Below are 14,295 nucleotides of genomic sequence, written 5' to 3' on the forward strand. Positions count from 1 at the left end.
TCATGTTAGGCCAAATCCAAGGTTCAAATTATGGTTTTGCAGAACATATAGCTGACTATTCATCCCATCCCCAGCGTGCATGCACACACTCATGTATACATGATGAAAGGTTAACAAATAGATGAACAAAATAAAAAATAAGAAAAGATACTTAAAAAGGTATAAATGGTTTCTTATCCTTCTTTGTACTTAGTTTTGTGAGATTCTTCCATCATATTACATGATATACTTGCTATTAACATATACAGATATGTATATGTAAATATACATACCAAACATCAGCATACTAAAAAGGATATCAAATTCTATTTTCATTGTAGTACTGTAGGTGCAGTTGACTCCTATACTAATGACGTTACCATTTTTTATTAATAAAAACATTGATGGTCCTTATTCTATCAATAGTCACAGAGGCAAAGAAAGTAACTTCAAACTGACCTCACATGTCAGGTGTTGTTACCCCCCACAACTTCAATGAAACATCATGCTGTAGTCTTGACTAAACACTGCCATGAAAAAAATAAATAAATAATAAAAAAATTAATAATAAATAATAAAAAAAAAATAAAATAAAAAAAGGGCAGGGGGAAATTAAAACACACACACACACACACGCATATATATATATATATATATATATATATATATATATATATATATATATATATATATATATATATATATATATATATATATATATATATATATATATATATATATATATAAAATAAATAAATTTGAGCAACATTAAATAAAAGGGCAAGAGAAACACCAATTTACACTATTCTTTATTATTAGAACTTTTGGAACTGCTTCTTGGTGCCTGGTGCCTTGCTGACCTTCAGAACGTTAAAGCGAACAGTCTTGGATAGCGGGCGGCACTCACCCACAGTCACAATATCTCCAGGTTTAACGTCCCTGGAAGGAGTACCATAATGAGAATTAACACTCTTCTATACATGCAGAAATGTACCTAAGAGTATAAATGAAACCTTGAACAAATCTAAATAGTGGGAGGAGGAAAAAAATATATTTTTTTAAAAGTTAAATAAATACATAAACTTTTCTACCTCAATAATATGAATTCAATTTAAAGTCTGTTACTAGTACAATTAACTAGTAAACTGAACAAATGCCTAGGATATTGTAGTTTTTGTAAATCAAAATAAGCAAGTGATATCTCAATCTTGCTGTTCATTCTACTTATCCTCATTCATCTTTCCCAAACTTTTATAACATTTTTACATACACTCCTAACAGCAAGCCTTATGCATATGTAGCCTTGTACAAATGGCAGCAACCATATAAAATAGATGTGCCAATGTGTAAGTCATTGCTCTCCCTGAGTTTACTCCGTCAAGCACCACTGGGTTGAATGCGGGAAAACCTCAGGATCTACGATAAAAGCTCTCCAATCAAAAGCAAATTCAGAATTTTAGAATAACCTTTACAAATTTACCACAAACACCCAAAACTCTTTTGAGATTATTCCTTTTCAATTCTGCAAATGCAAGCCAAATAGGCACCCACTTGTGACATACATCTTCTACCAATCACTCTAACCTCCCATTGTGCATATATCTTTTCATACTGATTCAGTTTTCTGCTTCAAATCTAGCTTCACACATAACTTGCTTCTTGCACAATGAAACCATATAGAGTATATTTACTGGTTTTGTATTATCTGCATAGCAGTCATCCAACACATACACCAAAACTAATTCAAAACAACTTGCCCATTTCTTTCCATTTTCAACACATCCAAATCAACCTACGTACTTGCATTAATTTGATTATACCTCTTTACAAATAAGAACAAATTAACTTTCCTTGCATGAATATATATATATATATATAGGCCAATTACTTGAGTTGACAAGCAAGACTTAATTTTGAAGAAATACAGTAGGATATACAACAATAATTTGTTCCAGTGCATCAGTTCCAGAAACTGAAAATTTATGGAAAAATTTAATTCGTACCTGGGAACTGAACCCTCCACCAAAAAAAATAAATAAATAAATAAAAAAAATAAAATAAATAAAATAAATAAATAAATATATATATATAATTTTTTTTCCAACTAGAGAGAGAGAGAGAGAGAGAGAGAGAGAGAGAGAGAGAGAGAGAGAGAGAGAGAGAGAGAGAGAGAGAGAGATTAAATAAGCATATTTGCATTTTTTAAATGAAAATAAATATATGCAGTATCCTCCAAACTGTAGTGACCCGTAGGTTGCGGCCAACCATGCTGTCAGATCTCCAACCCAAACATTCACCTTATAATAGTCATGGTTCTCTAATCATAGTACTATAAACAGTGTCCAAAGATTATTATGATTTTTTCATTAAGTAATAGATAATAAAAATAAGAGTTTCATCCAAAAAGAAATTAAGGTATTTCATGTAGTATGTGCATGATGCTGTGGAATATCAGGCCAGGCAACGCTGCCACTCGACCTAAGGCAGGATTTTCCGTGGGGAAAGAAGGGGTGAGTTGGGTCACTTTGCCTGTACAAATCAATTCATTTCTTATCTGGTTACAATGATGGAAGGCCACACAGACTCTTGCACAGCCAGACCAAGGAATTTGTCAACATGATCAATAAATATTTTTAAAAGAGAAGACAAATTGAAGTCCACCTTTATCTACAATTCAAGTGAGGAAGAGAACAGCAGAAGTAGTGAGAATATTTGCAGACAATGCTGTCTCATCATGTGTTTCTTTTCACTACTCATAATAAACTGGGTATCTCAGGAGCACACAACGGAAAATAGTATGCAAATCATGTCTCATTTTCACTTATATAAACAGCATCTTTATTGTATTTAATCCACTTATGACATAATTACCAGCAGAGATCTTTTTGTCTCATGAATTTTTCTCCTCTCATCCCTCTCTCCTCTCCTCTCTTTATCTCTTATTCATTTCTCCCATCTAAATCTAGATCTAAAAAGATTTTAACTCTAATGGAAAAGAAATTTTGGATTAGTAAGAGAATAGACTTGGCATGATTCTGGACAGAAATATAAAGTGCGACATCCAGATGATGGAAGTTGCTGAAGGAAGATAAAGCATTAGATATAGAGAAATATATATTGTTATCTAAATGTCAAACGTACCTGAAACAGGGAGACAGGTGCACAGACATGTTCCTGTGGCGCTTCTCAAACCTAGAAAATAAATAAATAAATAAATAAATAAATAAATAAATAAACACAAACTTAGATTATTGCCTATGAAGGTTGTTGGCATCAATGGCAACCAACAAAGGAACTTAATTACCATATGAAAGCTTTTACACAAATATTGTAGCAAGCACTTTCAACGTGTAACCCCAAATGATGAGTGCACGGGATCTATGCTTGCCTTATTCTGCCACAAGGTTATGCTATGAATCCCCCCTAATCAGTGAGATTCAATAATGCTCCTTTGGCTGATTTAATCATCATGATATTGCATTAATTTTATATTTTTAGAAAATTTAGTAGATACATTGTGGATATTTTGGCACAATTCATAAATACATAACTGTGCAGCACACACATGAAGGAAACAAAAATAATTCAATAAATATAAGAACATAGCTGATATGTACATCAAGATTAACCAGTACTCAATTGTATGCAAATAATTCAAAACCATGAAATAAGCCTGTGACATAAGCAGTGTATTTATCCAGCCAATGCATGAAGTGTTACCCACCTGTTGTACTTCCTGACATAGTGGAGGTAATCTCTCCTGATGGTGATGGTGCGCTGCATTTTCATCTTCTGCACCACACCAGTCAAAATACGACCACGAATAGAGATGTTTCCAGTGAATGGGCATTTCTTGTCAATATAGGTTCCCTCAATGGCCTGTCACATTGAATACAGTAAGACTAATTAATTCCTTACACGGAAACAAATGCACAGTTACATTATACGTTGTAGGACATCTGCAATAGCAGGTTTTACTTTATAAAATAGTTGTTACTCTAAAACAGTGGTTCTCAAACTATGGGTCGCGAGATCAATTTTGATGGGTCGCAGGGACACAGGAACACTATCATGCTTTCAGTGTTTCAGTATATTTCAGTTACTAAATTGAATTATTCTTCTTTAACCACAAATTACTTTTGTTATGTATGTTCATCTTTCCCCCACTTCTCTCCTCCTGGGCCCAACGTAATGGTGTCTCTGACAGGAATGACTCCTGTATCAAACGCGTATGTTGGACTGGCAGTGGGCCCATGCAGGCTCGTGTATATAACTATATATCATTGTACATTTTCTTTCTCTTTACTTTACTCTGGGTCGCGAAGGAATGAAATGTTCCAAATAGGGTCGCTCATGAAAACGTTTGAGAACTACTGCTCTAAAACAACCACACTCTAGAAGCCTATAGATGTATCAATACTTTTCTGATAAACTATTCTGACAGACAAATCATTGGGGTCTTTATCAACTTCAGTTTCACCATGATCGTAAAACAGAAATTGGAGTTTTCATCTGCTATCATAAAAGAAAATCTATTGGATGCAGTATGTTAAAATCAAGTTAGTAGATGTAATAAAACAAAAGTTTATGGGTAAATACTACACAAGTAGTTTAATATAACAACACTGTTAATGTCATGCCAATCCTAACTGAATGGGATACACAGAGGGATGGAAGGAGGGAATTAGCTAAGGGATATAACAAACAAAGCCACTACGTCACTACCTCTCTAGGGGTCTTGAAGCCCAGGCCAACCTTGCGCAGATGGCGCTTGGCTTTGCCGCCCTTCTCTCGGATTGCCTTGGAGTTAAGGAAGACAGTAGGCTGCTTCTGGAAAGCCTTCTCCGTCTGCAACAACAACCACCATGCGGGTGCTAAGGTTAAGGTTCACACGCACACACACACCCACACACACCATGCTTGGAGGTGAGAAGGTGCCAGGCCTGCTGCAGCACCACAAGGAAGAGGTGAGAAACACTGCAACATGTTCTCAGCTACAACCTCAGCTCTCCACCACTGTATAGTTTGAATTATACCCTGACCAAAACTGGGCAATCATTTCAGTGGAGAGCTAAGGTTGAATCAGAGTGTTTGGGGGCCCTGTGGAGTCTTGTGAGTGGAGCCAGCATGCCTGGGTGGGGGCAGGGCTGGCTTACCTCACGAGGTGCCTTGAAGCCCAGCCCCACCTGACGGGTGTGCCTCAACCCCCGTGGACGTTTTCCCAGAACCTTCTTCCGGTTCAGGAAAACTAGTTGCTGTTTCTGGAAGGCTCGCTCGCTCTGCAACCACCTGCTGGATTAATGAGTGTTCCCCATTTCCCTCCCAATTCTGGACCTTCAGTGGTATTACTAGTACTTGTCATTAATGATGTTGTACTACCACCTCTATCATTCACAATGCAATACTAATTGATGAGAGTATGCACACAACTAGATATCACTTTTATCAGTTAAAAAAAAAAATCTTACTTAAATTAAAAATACTTTATGTACTGGCAATGACAGCTTCCGTTTAGGTGCCCCGTCAAAATCATGAAATGCCACACCATCAGTATTTAATAAATTAATTCACGAGTGAGTTAAAACAATTTTCTTCTTAGGTCATCAAACAGTAGTGTGATGGAAAGACTCAACCCCAGTAACTGGTTCCCACTGATCAGTGTGTGTGTGTGTGTGTGTGTGTGTGTGTGTGTGTGTGTGTGTGTGTGTGTGTGTGTGTTTTTTGGGGGGGAAAAGATCAACCACCTGCAAATGGGAGTTTTCAGAACTAATTCACCAGATGTCACCTCTGTTACATGTTCCCTACTGACATGAGCTAAAATAAAGTTGTACTAATTCAATACTAGGTGCATACAGATGCTTAAAACATTGATTATTTTGATACTGTTGACATTCTGTATCTACTTTTAAATATCTTGTATAGATAATTTTGGGAGAAGTAGATTAAAACATACATTTTTTTTATGATTGTCTTGTAACAATGCTATCAATATCTTAAATATGGCATATTACAAGTCTAAAATCTATTGATTTGGAAAATGAAAAGGTAAAACCTTAGACTGTACTATGCAGTAATGACCCAGCTTACTCAGTAACATCAGGATATATAGATATAGTTATTTTCATGGGGATTTTACCATCACTTCCAGAAGTCAAGATCAAGATGCAGCAAAACCGTTCAGCACAGAACAAGCGTATCACAGGACTAGTGTAGAACGAAGAGAGAGGAATATGTGAAGCTTTCTTCCTCTTCATGGCATAGTGGCATGGACATTGCAGCAGTAATTAAGTATTTGTCCAACAATATGTTTAAGTTAAACAAGAGGCCAGCCCAGGTTGGGTTAGACAGCAATACTCTCCCTAGGATACTCAAGTTGCCTTTTCTTAATTAGGATTGTTGTTTCTATATACTAATAAGGTGTTCTGTGTGGTTTGGAATTTTAAGTGACACATATATGTTGCCTTCACACTTACTGTCAACAAGATTAACACACTTCTGATCAAGGGTGTACTCTTTTGGAAGTGTGGAGATGATCAAATAAGCCTTAATGCCAGTTCATGAGAGATATCAACTTAAATACAATTGTTGATTTTGCCTGTTACTATTTAGAAAGAATTATGTAGAAAAATTATATTATATCAACTTATTGCATCTCTATGTTTATAGAATGACACTGTAGGTATATTTCATATTACACGTGACAGTGAAGGGGACATGTATTGTGTTGTCACCTGGTGACAACCCCTAGTTCCGAAAACTTCCCATTAGAGATTGGTTATGAGCTCATTTAATGAAAAGTACATAAAGGTAGACTGCTCCCTTGACTTTCCTTTTAGGAAAAAAAAAAAAAAAACTGTAGAGAAACATTGTGCCCTATTAAAAGGCTATTAATAAATAAGGTTTTTTTCTTCTTAAAAAGAGAATGAAGTAAACATTCACAAATTTTTTTTATCATAAAGCTGCAATATCCAAGAGACAGCTAATCAAACCAATAATCTCAATCAGTGATTCTCAAACGGTGTGCCGCAGCACAGAAATATGGTGCAACTATCCCTGATTACACAAGACAGTATAGCTGATGTGCTGTCAAAGTCCAAGATATATCCCTAGTGCACCACTCAGTCAGAAAAACTTTATTTATTAAAAAAAAGCCATCAAGGTTTTAAGGATTAGGGTTCCAAATGGTAAAACTTGAAATGAAACTGTCTCTTTTAAGATACATAATAAAAGAAATATCATAAAAATGCAAAGGAAAACATGAATGCCACATATGTATGAATTCCTAAAATAAAGTGGTTTCCTGAATTTGAATTTCAGTTCAGCCACATACAGAACTTACCATTGAATAATAGTAGATGCAGCATATTTCTACTGAAATAAGCTCAATACTTCACTATAACTATATATAGAACAAATGATCGAAGTGATTCACTAAAAACGTTATACTAAAAATGTTATAAGAGAACCAAAATAAATAATTTGAGACTTCATCAACTCTGAATTTTTAAGGCTACTATATAAAAATCAATTACACATTATTGCAAAATCCTGATGAGTACCTAATTTGCCTGTTTAAGTGAATGTCTGGAGTTTACTTGAATCCCAGCCACAAGGCTTGAGACCAATGGTTACCCCATTTTACTCTTGTCCCTTAGCGAAACCCTAACAGCATCCAGACTGCCAGAGCATTAGGAGGGACGGCTGCACAGCAAGATCAAGGGTTCTCAAGCCTTTTCTCATTAAGAACCCCAAGATAAAAAGCTATCTACCCAAACCCTCAACAATATGATCTGGAACAGAATGTTTGCTTAGTGACTGACACTAACTCAATATGCAATGGTGCTGCAAAGGATATTATTAGATCAGCAATATAAGTACCTCTGGAAATAATCTTAGTTCATGAACTCCAAATTAAGAATCCCTGAGTGGTACAGGCTTATTCGGACCTTGGCTGATTTGGCCCATATAATGGTTCATTTGGACCTTTATTCAAGTTGATTCAGACCTTCACATGATTGCTGATTTGGATCTTTTACTGGCTTATTCAGGGCCTTTTCAAAAATGGAAAATAAATTGAAACAATAAAGCAAACAAGTAATGCATTTAATGAAAGTTCCGAATATATCTAGGATATTTCATATAAAGTAATAGTACTGAAAATGAAAAAATGAGACTGAAACAATAAAGTAAACAAGTAATGCATTCAATGAATGTTTTAAATGTATATTTCCAGTATAGTAGTAATAGCAAAATAATTGCTTCAAATTAAGTTGCTAAAAACTAATTACACAAGAGCAAAAAAGTAAAAAAACATAACATAACATAAATAATAGGATAACAAAGGGCCACCAGGGCCCATCTAGGTTATCCTGTATCAGTCGCACAGCGACCTCGTCATCAGTACTTGAAATAAAGTTCCTATAATAATTAAAATATATCATTTTAAAATTGGAACTACAACTGAAATTAATATTTTCTATAATAATTTAAAATATTGCATTTAAAATAAACAACTAGAAAGGTAAAAATTGCATAATGAATAATTGTTAGGAAGCATTCCATTTACACCAGGGTATATATAGCTTAACAATTTTTTTCAGTAACCAACAGTTTTGGAAATAAAACTGCACAGGAGATGTGGGATATCTTTAAGTTTGTAGTAAAGGGTATAGTGATGCAGTGTATCCCTTACAAAGATATAAGGCAGAGAAACAGGAAGCCATTATGGTGGACTCATGAGGTAGGTAGCCAGATCAGAGAGAAGAGGGCATACAGAGAGTTGCAGAAAAGTGGGGAAGATGTAGATTTGATTAGGTACAGACAGGTCAGAGATGATTTGAGTAAGGTTATAAAAAAAAGTAAAAGGCAGGCAGAGATAAAACTAGCTAGAGCTGGGAGTAAAGATCCCAAAAAATTATATAGTTATTACAAGGTCAGTGATAAAAGAAATAAGGATAGGATTGGACCACTCAGAAAAGATGGTGTAGTAGTGGATCAAAATGAAGACATAGTAGAATTATTGAATGAACAATTTTCTTCAGTATTTACTAGGAAAGAATAGGAAATCCTGTTACAAACAGTGCGACGAGTAGTTTAAGAGCTTTAGAAAATATTGATATAAAACCGGGAATTATTAGGAAATTTATTCTTGAACTAGACGATAGGAAAGCTAGTGGTCCTGATGAGCTACATGCCAGAGTACTTAGGAGGGTGTAGACAGTATTTCTGAAGCACTTAAGTTAATCTTTGAAAGATCACTTAGGTTTGCTGAGATACCTCAGGACTGGAAGTTAGCTAATGTTACTCCAATATTTAAAAAGGTAGGAAGGATGATGCGAATAATTATAGACCGATCAGTTTAACTAGTATAGTATGTAAGATACTAGAGAAAATCATTAAGGGTAGTATTTGGGAGCATTTAAATGAGAATAGATTAATTAGAGATACCCAACATGGCTTTAGATCAGGGAGGTCCTGTCTTACAAATTTGCTCGATATCTTAGAATATATTACCAAGGAGTTAGATGATGGAAATAGCATAGATGTTATATATCTAGATTTTAGCAAGGCGTTTGATAAGGTACCGCATAGGAGGCTAGTGTACAAATTGAGACTACATGGGATAGGGGGTAGGTTAGTTGATTGGATTAGTGAATGGCTTTCTGATAGGAAACAGAGAGTAGTATTAAATGGGGCAATGTCTGAGTGGAAGGAAGTGGTTAGTGGGTACCCCAAGGATCAGTGCTAGGACCTCTTCTTTTCTTGGTGTACATTAACGATTTAGATATAGGAATTAGTAGCAAAGTATCAAAGTTTGCAGATGATACTAAGATAGCATGTGCAGTACAGGGTGAAAAGGACAATTACAGAATACAACGAGACCTGGACAGGCTGATAGCATGGGCAGACAGGTGGCAGATGGAGTTTAATTCTAAAAGTGTCAGGTTATGCATTTAGGTAAAGACAACACAAACTTTAACTATGAGATGGAGGGATGTTGGCTAGAGGCAGTAGAGGAAGGAAAGGATTTAGGAGTAGTGATAGACAGGACTATGAAATTTTCAAAGCAATGTTTAGAAGCAAGAAATAGGGCAAATAGGATCCTGGGTTTTATAAATAGAAATGTTAGTTATAAAAGTAAGGAAGTGGTGCGTAGCTTATATAATTCCTATGTTAGGCCCCATTTAGAGTATTGCATACAGGCCTGGTCACCCCACTATAGGCAGGATATCAACATGTTAGAAGCAGTTCAGAGAAGAGCAACTAGGATGATACCAGCATTAAAGCGCCTGGAGTATAGAGATAGATTAAAGGAATTAAACATGTTTTCATTTGAGAGGAGATGTATAAGAGGGGATATGATAGAGTTATTTAAAATGTTCTCAGATACAAACTACATAGATGTGAGATCTTTCTTTATCTTAGAGGAGGGAAGTAGGACTAGAAATCATGGCAGGAAGATTAGAAAGCAAGGCTGCAGGTTAGATATAAGAAAATATTTCTTTAGTCATAGGGTGGTAGACTTCTGGAATGCATTGCCAGAGACGGTTGTAAATCGCACTAGTTTGACAATGTTTAAAAAGAGATTAGATAAGCACTTAAATTTATTAGATTTATAATTATGTATAGCGCTGCATGATAGTTTTTATAAGAAATTTACTATAGTTAAACAAGACATGATCCCCATGTATGGGGATCACAGATTGTAGAGGAATTCGCTGCAGTATATAATGTATTGTGTACTTGTAAGTGTATCTTTAAGTACTGATGACGAGGTCACTGTGCGACTGATACAGGATAACCTAGATGGGCCCTGGTGGCCCTTTGTTATCCTATTATTTATGTTATGTTATATGTTAGTTGGCACTTTCTTCTCAATGTAATCCTTCCATAGTCTCATAAGGTACCCTTACACTTTCATAACCTGTTTTCTTTGATATTTATCATATATAAGTGTTTCCCTAAAAACTGTGAAAGTGAAAAAATTTCCAAATCAGCTACATGGGTCCGACCCCAGTCCAAATAAGCCAAATTTCTATTCTTGTTCAATCACAAAATACCATGGTCAGCTGATCTTCAGACTGTAAACTGAGGAAGCTTAACCCATGCATCCTCGAGGTTAAACACCTCTGCCAGCCCTTGTCTACCTCACCACAAACCACACCTCACGCATGTTGGTGTCTCGGGCAGCACCTCCTTACTGTTAGATTACATAGTCACATCTCTGTAAATGGCATCTTAAGTGGTTAACTGAATAATTATATAACATACGCCTTTTCACCCAGAGTTATGTTCGCTTCTGTTTTGACTAACAGTGCTGTAATTTTTTATACTAGATATGGTCACTCGCTCGAAATTTACAGGCTATGGTTATTTCAAAGAAGCCCAGTACATTATGAGCATTATATCAAGTAGTCGGAACAATAAATGGTCACATCCCGGTAAACACTGATATTAATATTACGAGATACAGACTAGGGCTGCATGTGGTTAGATTCCAGTATCTGATAAATGCAGCCTTTGATATGAGGAGGCTGATACGTGGTAATTAAAATAAGCATACAACACGGCGCTGATGCTGGCAAGATGCTATTTACCAAGTTGCCCGAACACACTCCGCCACACGTGTGCTAGGCAAGCCACACTCACCGCCTCGCCTGCCACACCTCAAGCCTTTGTGCTTATTCCCCTTTATGTATAACGGCCTTCCTATCGCTACCTGTTATTCTGTCACAGTAATATACACCTCTCGACTCTAACAGTCACCGAAATACGAGGAAAAGAGCATTACCTGATCCATGGTGGCACCTTGCTCTGAGCTCCGTCAACAGAAAGGAGGCATGACGCGCGCTCACAGTAAAACTTGGCCGGGGTTTCTCAGATTCTACAAAACTTCATCATAATATGTAATTTGATCATACAAATAATTATGATTACATAACTAACTATTGAATTAATGGCAGCAGCATTAGTAATACGAGGATGATCTTAGTATATGAAAAATTAATATGAAAAACACATAGGACAAAACAAGAGAGACATGAATATAAAAAGCAACATAAAAATCCATCCAAAATCAATATACATATAGGCAAATGCACTTGGTTCAGCAAAAAAAACTAAAATGTAACTTATTCCAGTAACTAATGTATATAAATATAAGTTTATAAGAAGACGTAAATGGTGAATATAAACCCGCCCTGGCTTACATGAATATAAAAGCAACTTGAAAATGTATCCGAAATCAATATATATACATTACCAAAAGCACTTGATTCAGCTAAAAACTAAAATGTAACTTATCCACTAACTAATGTCTAGAAATATGAGTATAAAAAAGACATAGATGGTGAATATAAACCCGCCCTGCGATTGGCTGACTGGAGATTTAAAGACGAACGGTGTTTTGGTGTCGAGGCTCCGGGGGATTTAAACCTCCATAGTGTCTTCTTGCTTCTGTGTTTTGAGCTACATTGAAAGTGTGTAGGCGCCGCTGAGCTATGGAGGAGGGGCAGGAGGGTGTGAGAGAGGCCGTGCTTGAGGAGTTAGCCCGGTTAGGAGTGCAGGATGTGAGAAATACAAGTGAGGCAGGAGGAAAGAAGAGCCATCATGGAAGTAGATTTCATGTTAGTCTCCACTCCTCCACGGCATCTGCCAAGGGCAAGCCAAAAGGGAAGAGGAGTCCAGGCAGGTCTATGGCATCCAAGAGTCCCATGAAAGTGCGAGATGAAAGGAAACACACCCCCAAGTCGCCGTTCTCCAGTGCCAAGAGGAGGGCTGAGGTGCGGCGGCTCAACAATGCCAATAAGGAGAATAAGGTTGGTGGTCTTACTGCCCCATAGTATGTTTACTTTAAAATGGCTCCTGGATTTCAAATATATTGTAATTTTTTTATAACGTAATTGATTTGATGTGAATAATGCTTGTTTTCTGTTGATCAATGCACGTATTACAAGGATAGCTCACGATCTGACAGACACGCATTCCCTGGAACACCATTCAAACTCAGACCAAGGAGCCACTTTACAGTAGGCAGACTATAGCTCGTGATTTTTTTTAACAGGAGTGAGATAGTCTTGTTGAATAAATGTGTCTTTACTGTCGTAATTTATTTAATTCTGTTGTTCGTTTTGTTATTTGTTATTGTTGAATTGTAAAGGACTCACAAATATCTTTGTGTTGTCAATTGATGCTTATTTTAGAATGTATGAACGTCGTTTTTCTATTGCGCCCTCTTGATGATGGCTGTCAAGAAACTATTTATTCTTTATTATCAGTCTGCCTTTCATATTATATAATGCTGTATATCCTTATTGCCGTTTCTTTTCCTCTCTCCTCTGGTGATAGTTGTACCCCACCAATTCTGTCTTCGTTAACGTCTCAGTTGGGACATCTGTCATGTGGCACATATTTCACATGTTGAATTCTCTCAGTGACACTGAGTATTCATCACCTATGCATTATTTACAGAGCTGGGTATGGCTTTGATTTTTCAGGTGCAACTTTGCCACTGTATCTGGGATGTGACTGCAATTTTGGGGTTTTATTTTTGGCCCACCAGTGTGACTTGTTACTCTAGCATGATACCAGAAATATACTTTTACAAGAAAGAGTAACACATTTATTATTTTACTCATTGTTTATTTATTATTTATTTATTTATTTATTTACTTTGGTTGAAACAGCCTTAAAACTAATATCTACAGGTCATCCTCCTTCTCCATGCCCTCCTGACCTATATTCTTTAGCAGTGGCAATTTCTTTCAAAAAAAGTTGTTTTTGGTCTTGTTCAAAGTTGTGGAAAATTGGTGGTGAGACTTTGCTTAGTCTAACTTTTCAAAACATTAATGGCTTTCAACTTTGTGACTTCAAAATTCATGGAGTAGCAAAGTCATAACTTGCTACTGTAATGACCAGCTCTGATTATTAATCACAAGAATGCTCTGTTTTAATTGTAATGTAATGTAAATTTCCACATACTTCATGCAGGCTCTCCAGACCACCATACATGTATCAAGTAAAATAGAAAAAGAAAATTATGACAGAGCATCAATTCCATGATCAGTCCTGAGAGTTCTGCTGAAAGTAATGGCAATCAAAGCCTCTCCTACATTTAGTGTTTGGTGGCCAAAATGCTTTATTACATGTCATTTGCAAAAGATTCTTATTTTTTTTACAAGGCCAAGAGATATAAGCCTGATTTTAGAGGCATTGATGAAGCAGTTAGTGTTAATTTCAATGATTAATTCTCTCTCTCTCTCTCTCTCTCTCTCTCTCTCTCTCTCTCTCTCTCTCTCTCTCTCTCTCTCTCTCTCT

At 36.2% G+C, this 14,295-nt stretch overlaps 2 protein-coding genes across 3 annotated transcripts in view; one reads left to right on the forward strand and one right to left on the reverse strand.

Annotated features, from left to right (window-relative positions):
* Positions 1 to 775: 775 nt before the first annotated feature.
* Positions 776 to 11,926, reverse strand: LOC123499473 (40S ribosomal protein S11-like). 2 transcript variants are annotated; one of them, XM_045247481.1, is made up of 5 exons: positions 11,771 to 11,926; positions 4,705 to 4,827; positions 3,704 to 3,858; positions 3,121 to 3,171; positions 776 to 918 (listed from the first exon to the last, which is right to left on the reverse strand). In XM_045247481.1, the coding sequence occupies exons 1-5, from the start codon at positions 11,777 to 11,779 to the stop codon at positions 795 to 797; spliced, it is 462 nt and encodes a 153-aa protein (XP_045103416.1). In that variant the 5' UTR covers positions 11,780 to 11,926; the 3' UTR covers positions 776 to 794. The 2 variants fall into 2 exon arrangements, with proteins under 2 accessions (XP_045103416.1, XP_045103417.1); XM_045247482.1 differs by lacking the exon at positions 4,705 to 4,827 and adding an exon at positions 5,136 to 5,258 and having other exon boundaries at positions 11,771 to 11,917.
* Positions 11,927 to 12,380: 454 nt separating this feature from the next.
* LOC123499828 overlaps positions 12,381 to 14,295 on the forward strand; it is an 8,683-nt gene continuing 6,768 nt past the window's right edge. The window contains exon 1 of the mRNA XM_045248328.1: positions 12,381 to 12,797. Coding sequence (XP_045104263.1) covers positions 12,480 to 12,797 — 318 coding nt within the window. The 5' untranslated portion in view covers positions 12,381 to 12,479. The remainder of the gene's footprint in view (positions 12,798 to 14,295) is intronic.

Source organism: Portunus trituberculatus, chromosome 50 (genome assembly GCF_017591435.1).
Source record: "Portunus trituberculatus isolate SZX2019 chromosome 50, ASM1759143v1, whole genome shotgun sequence".
Taxonomy (NCBI): Eukaryota; Metazoa; Arthropoda; class Malacostraca; order Decapoda; family Portunidae; genus Portunus; species Portunus trituberculatus.

What these genes read in the sequence shown, in the direction of transcription:
- LOC123499473 (XM_045247481.1), bottom strand. An exon ending in GCTTCAAGACCCCTAGAGAG is followed by an intron (nt 3,859 to 4,704) that starts GTAGTGACGTAG and finishes TCAATGTGACAG; the next exon opens with GCCATTGAGGGAACCTATAT. An exon ending in CACCTGTCTCCCTGTTTCAG is followed by an intron (nt 919 to 3,120) that starts GTACGTTTGACA and finishes TACTCCTTCCAG; the next exon opens with GGACGTTAAACCTGGAGATA.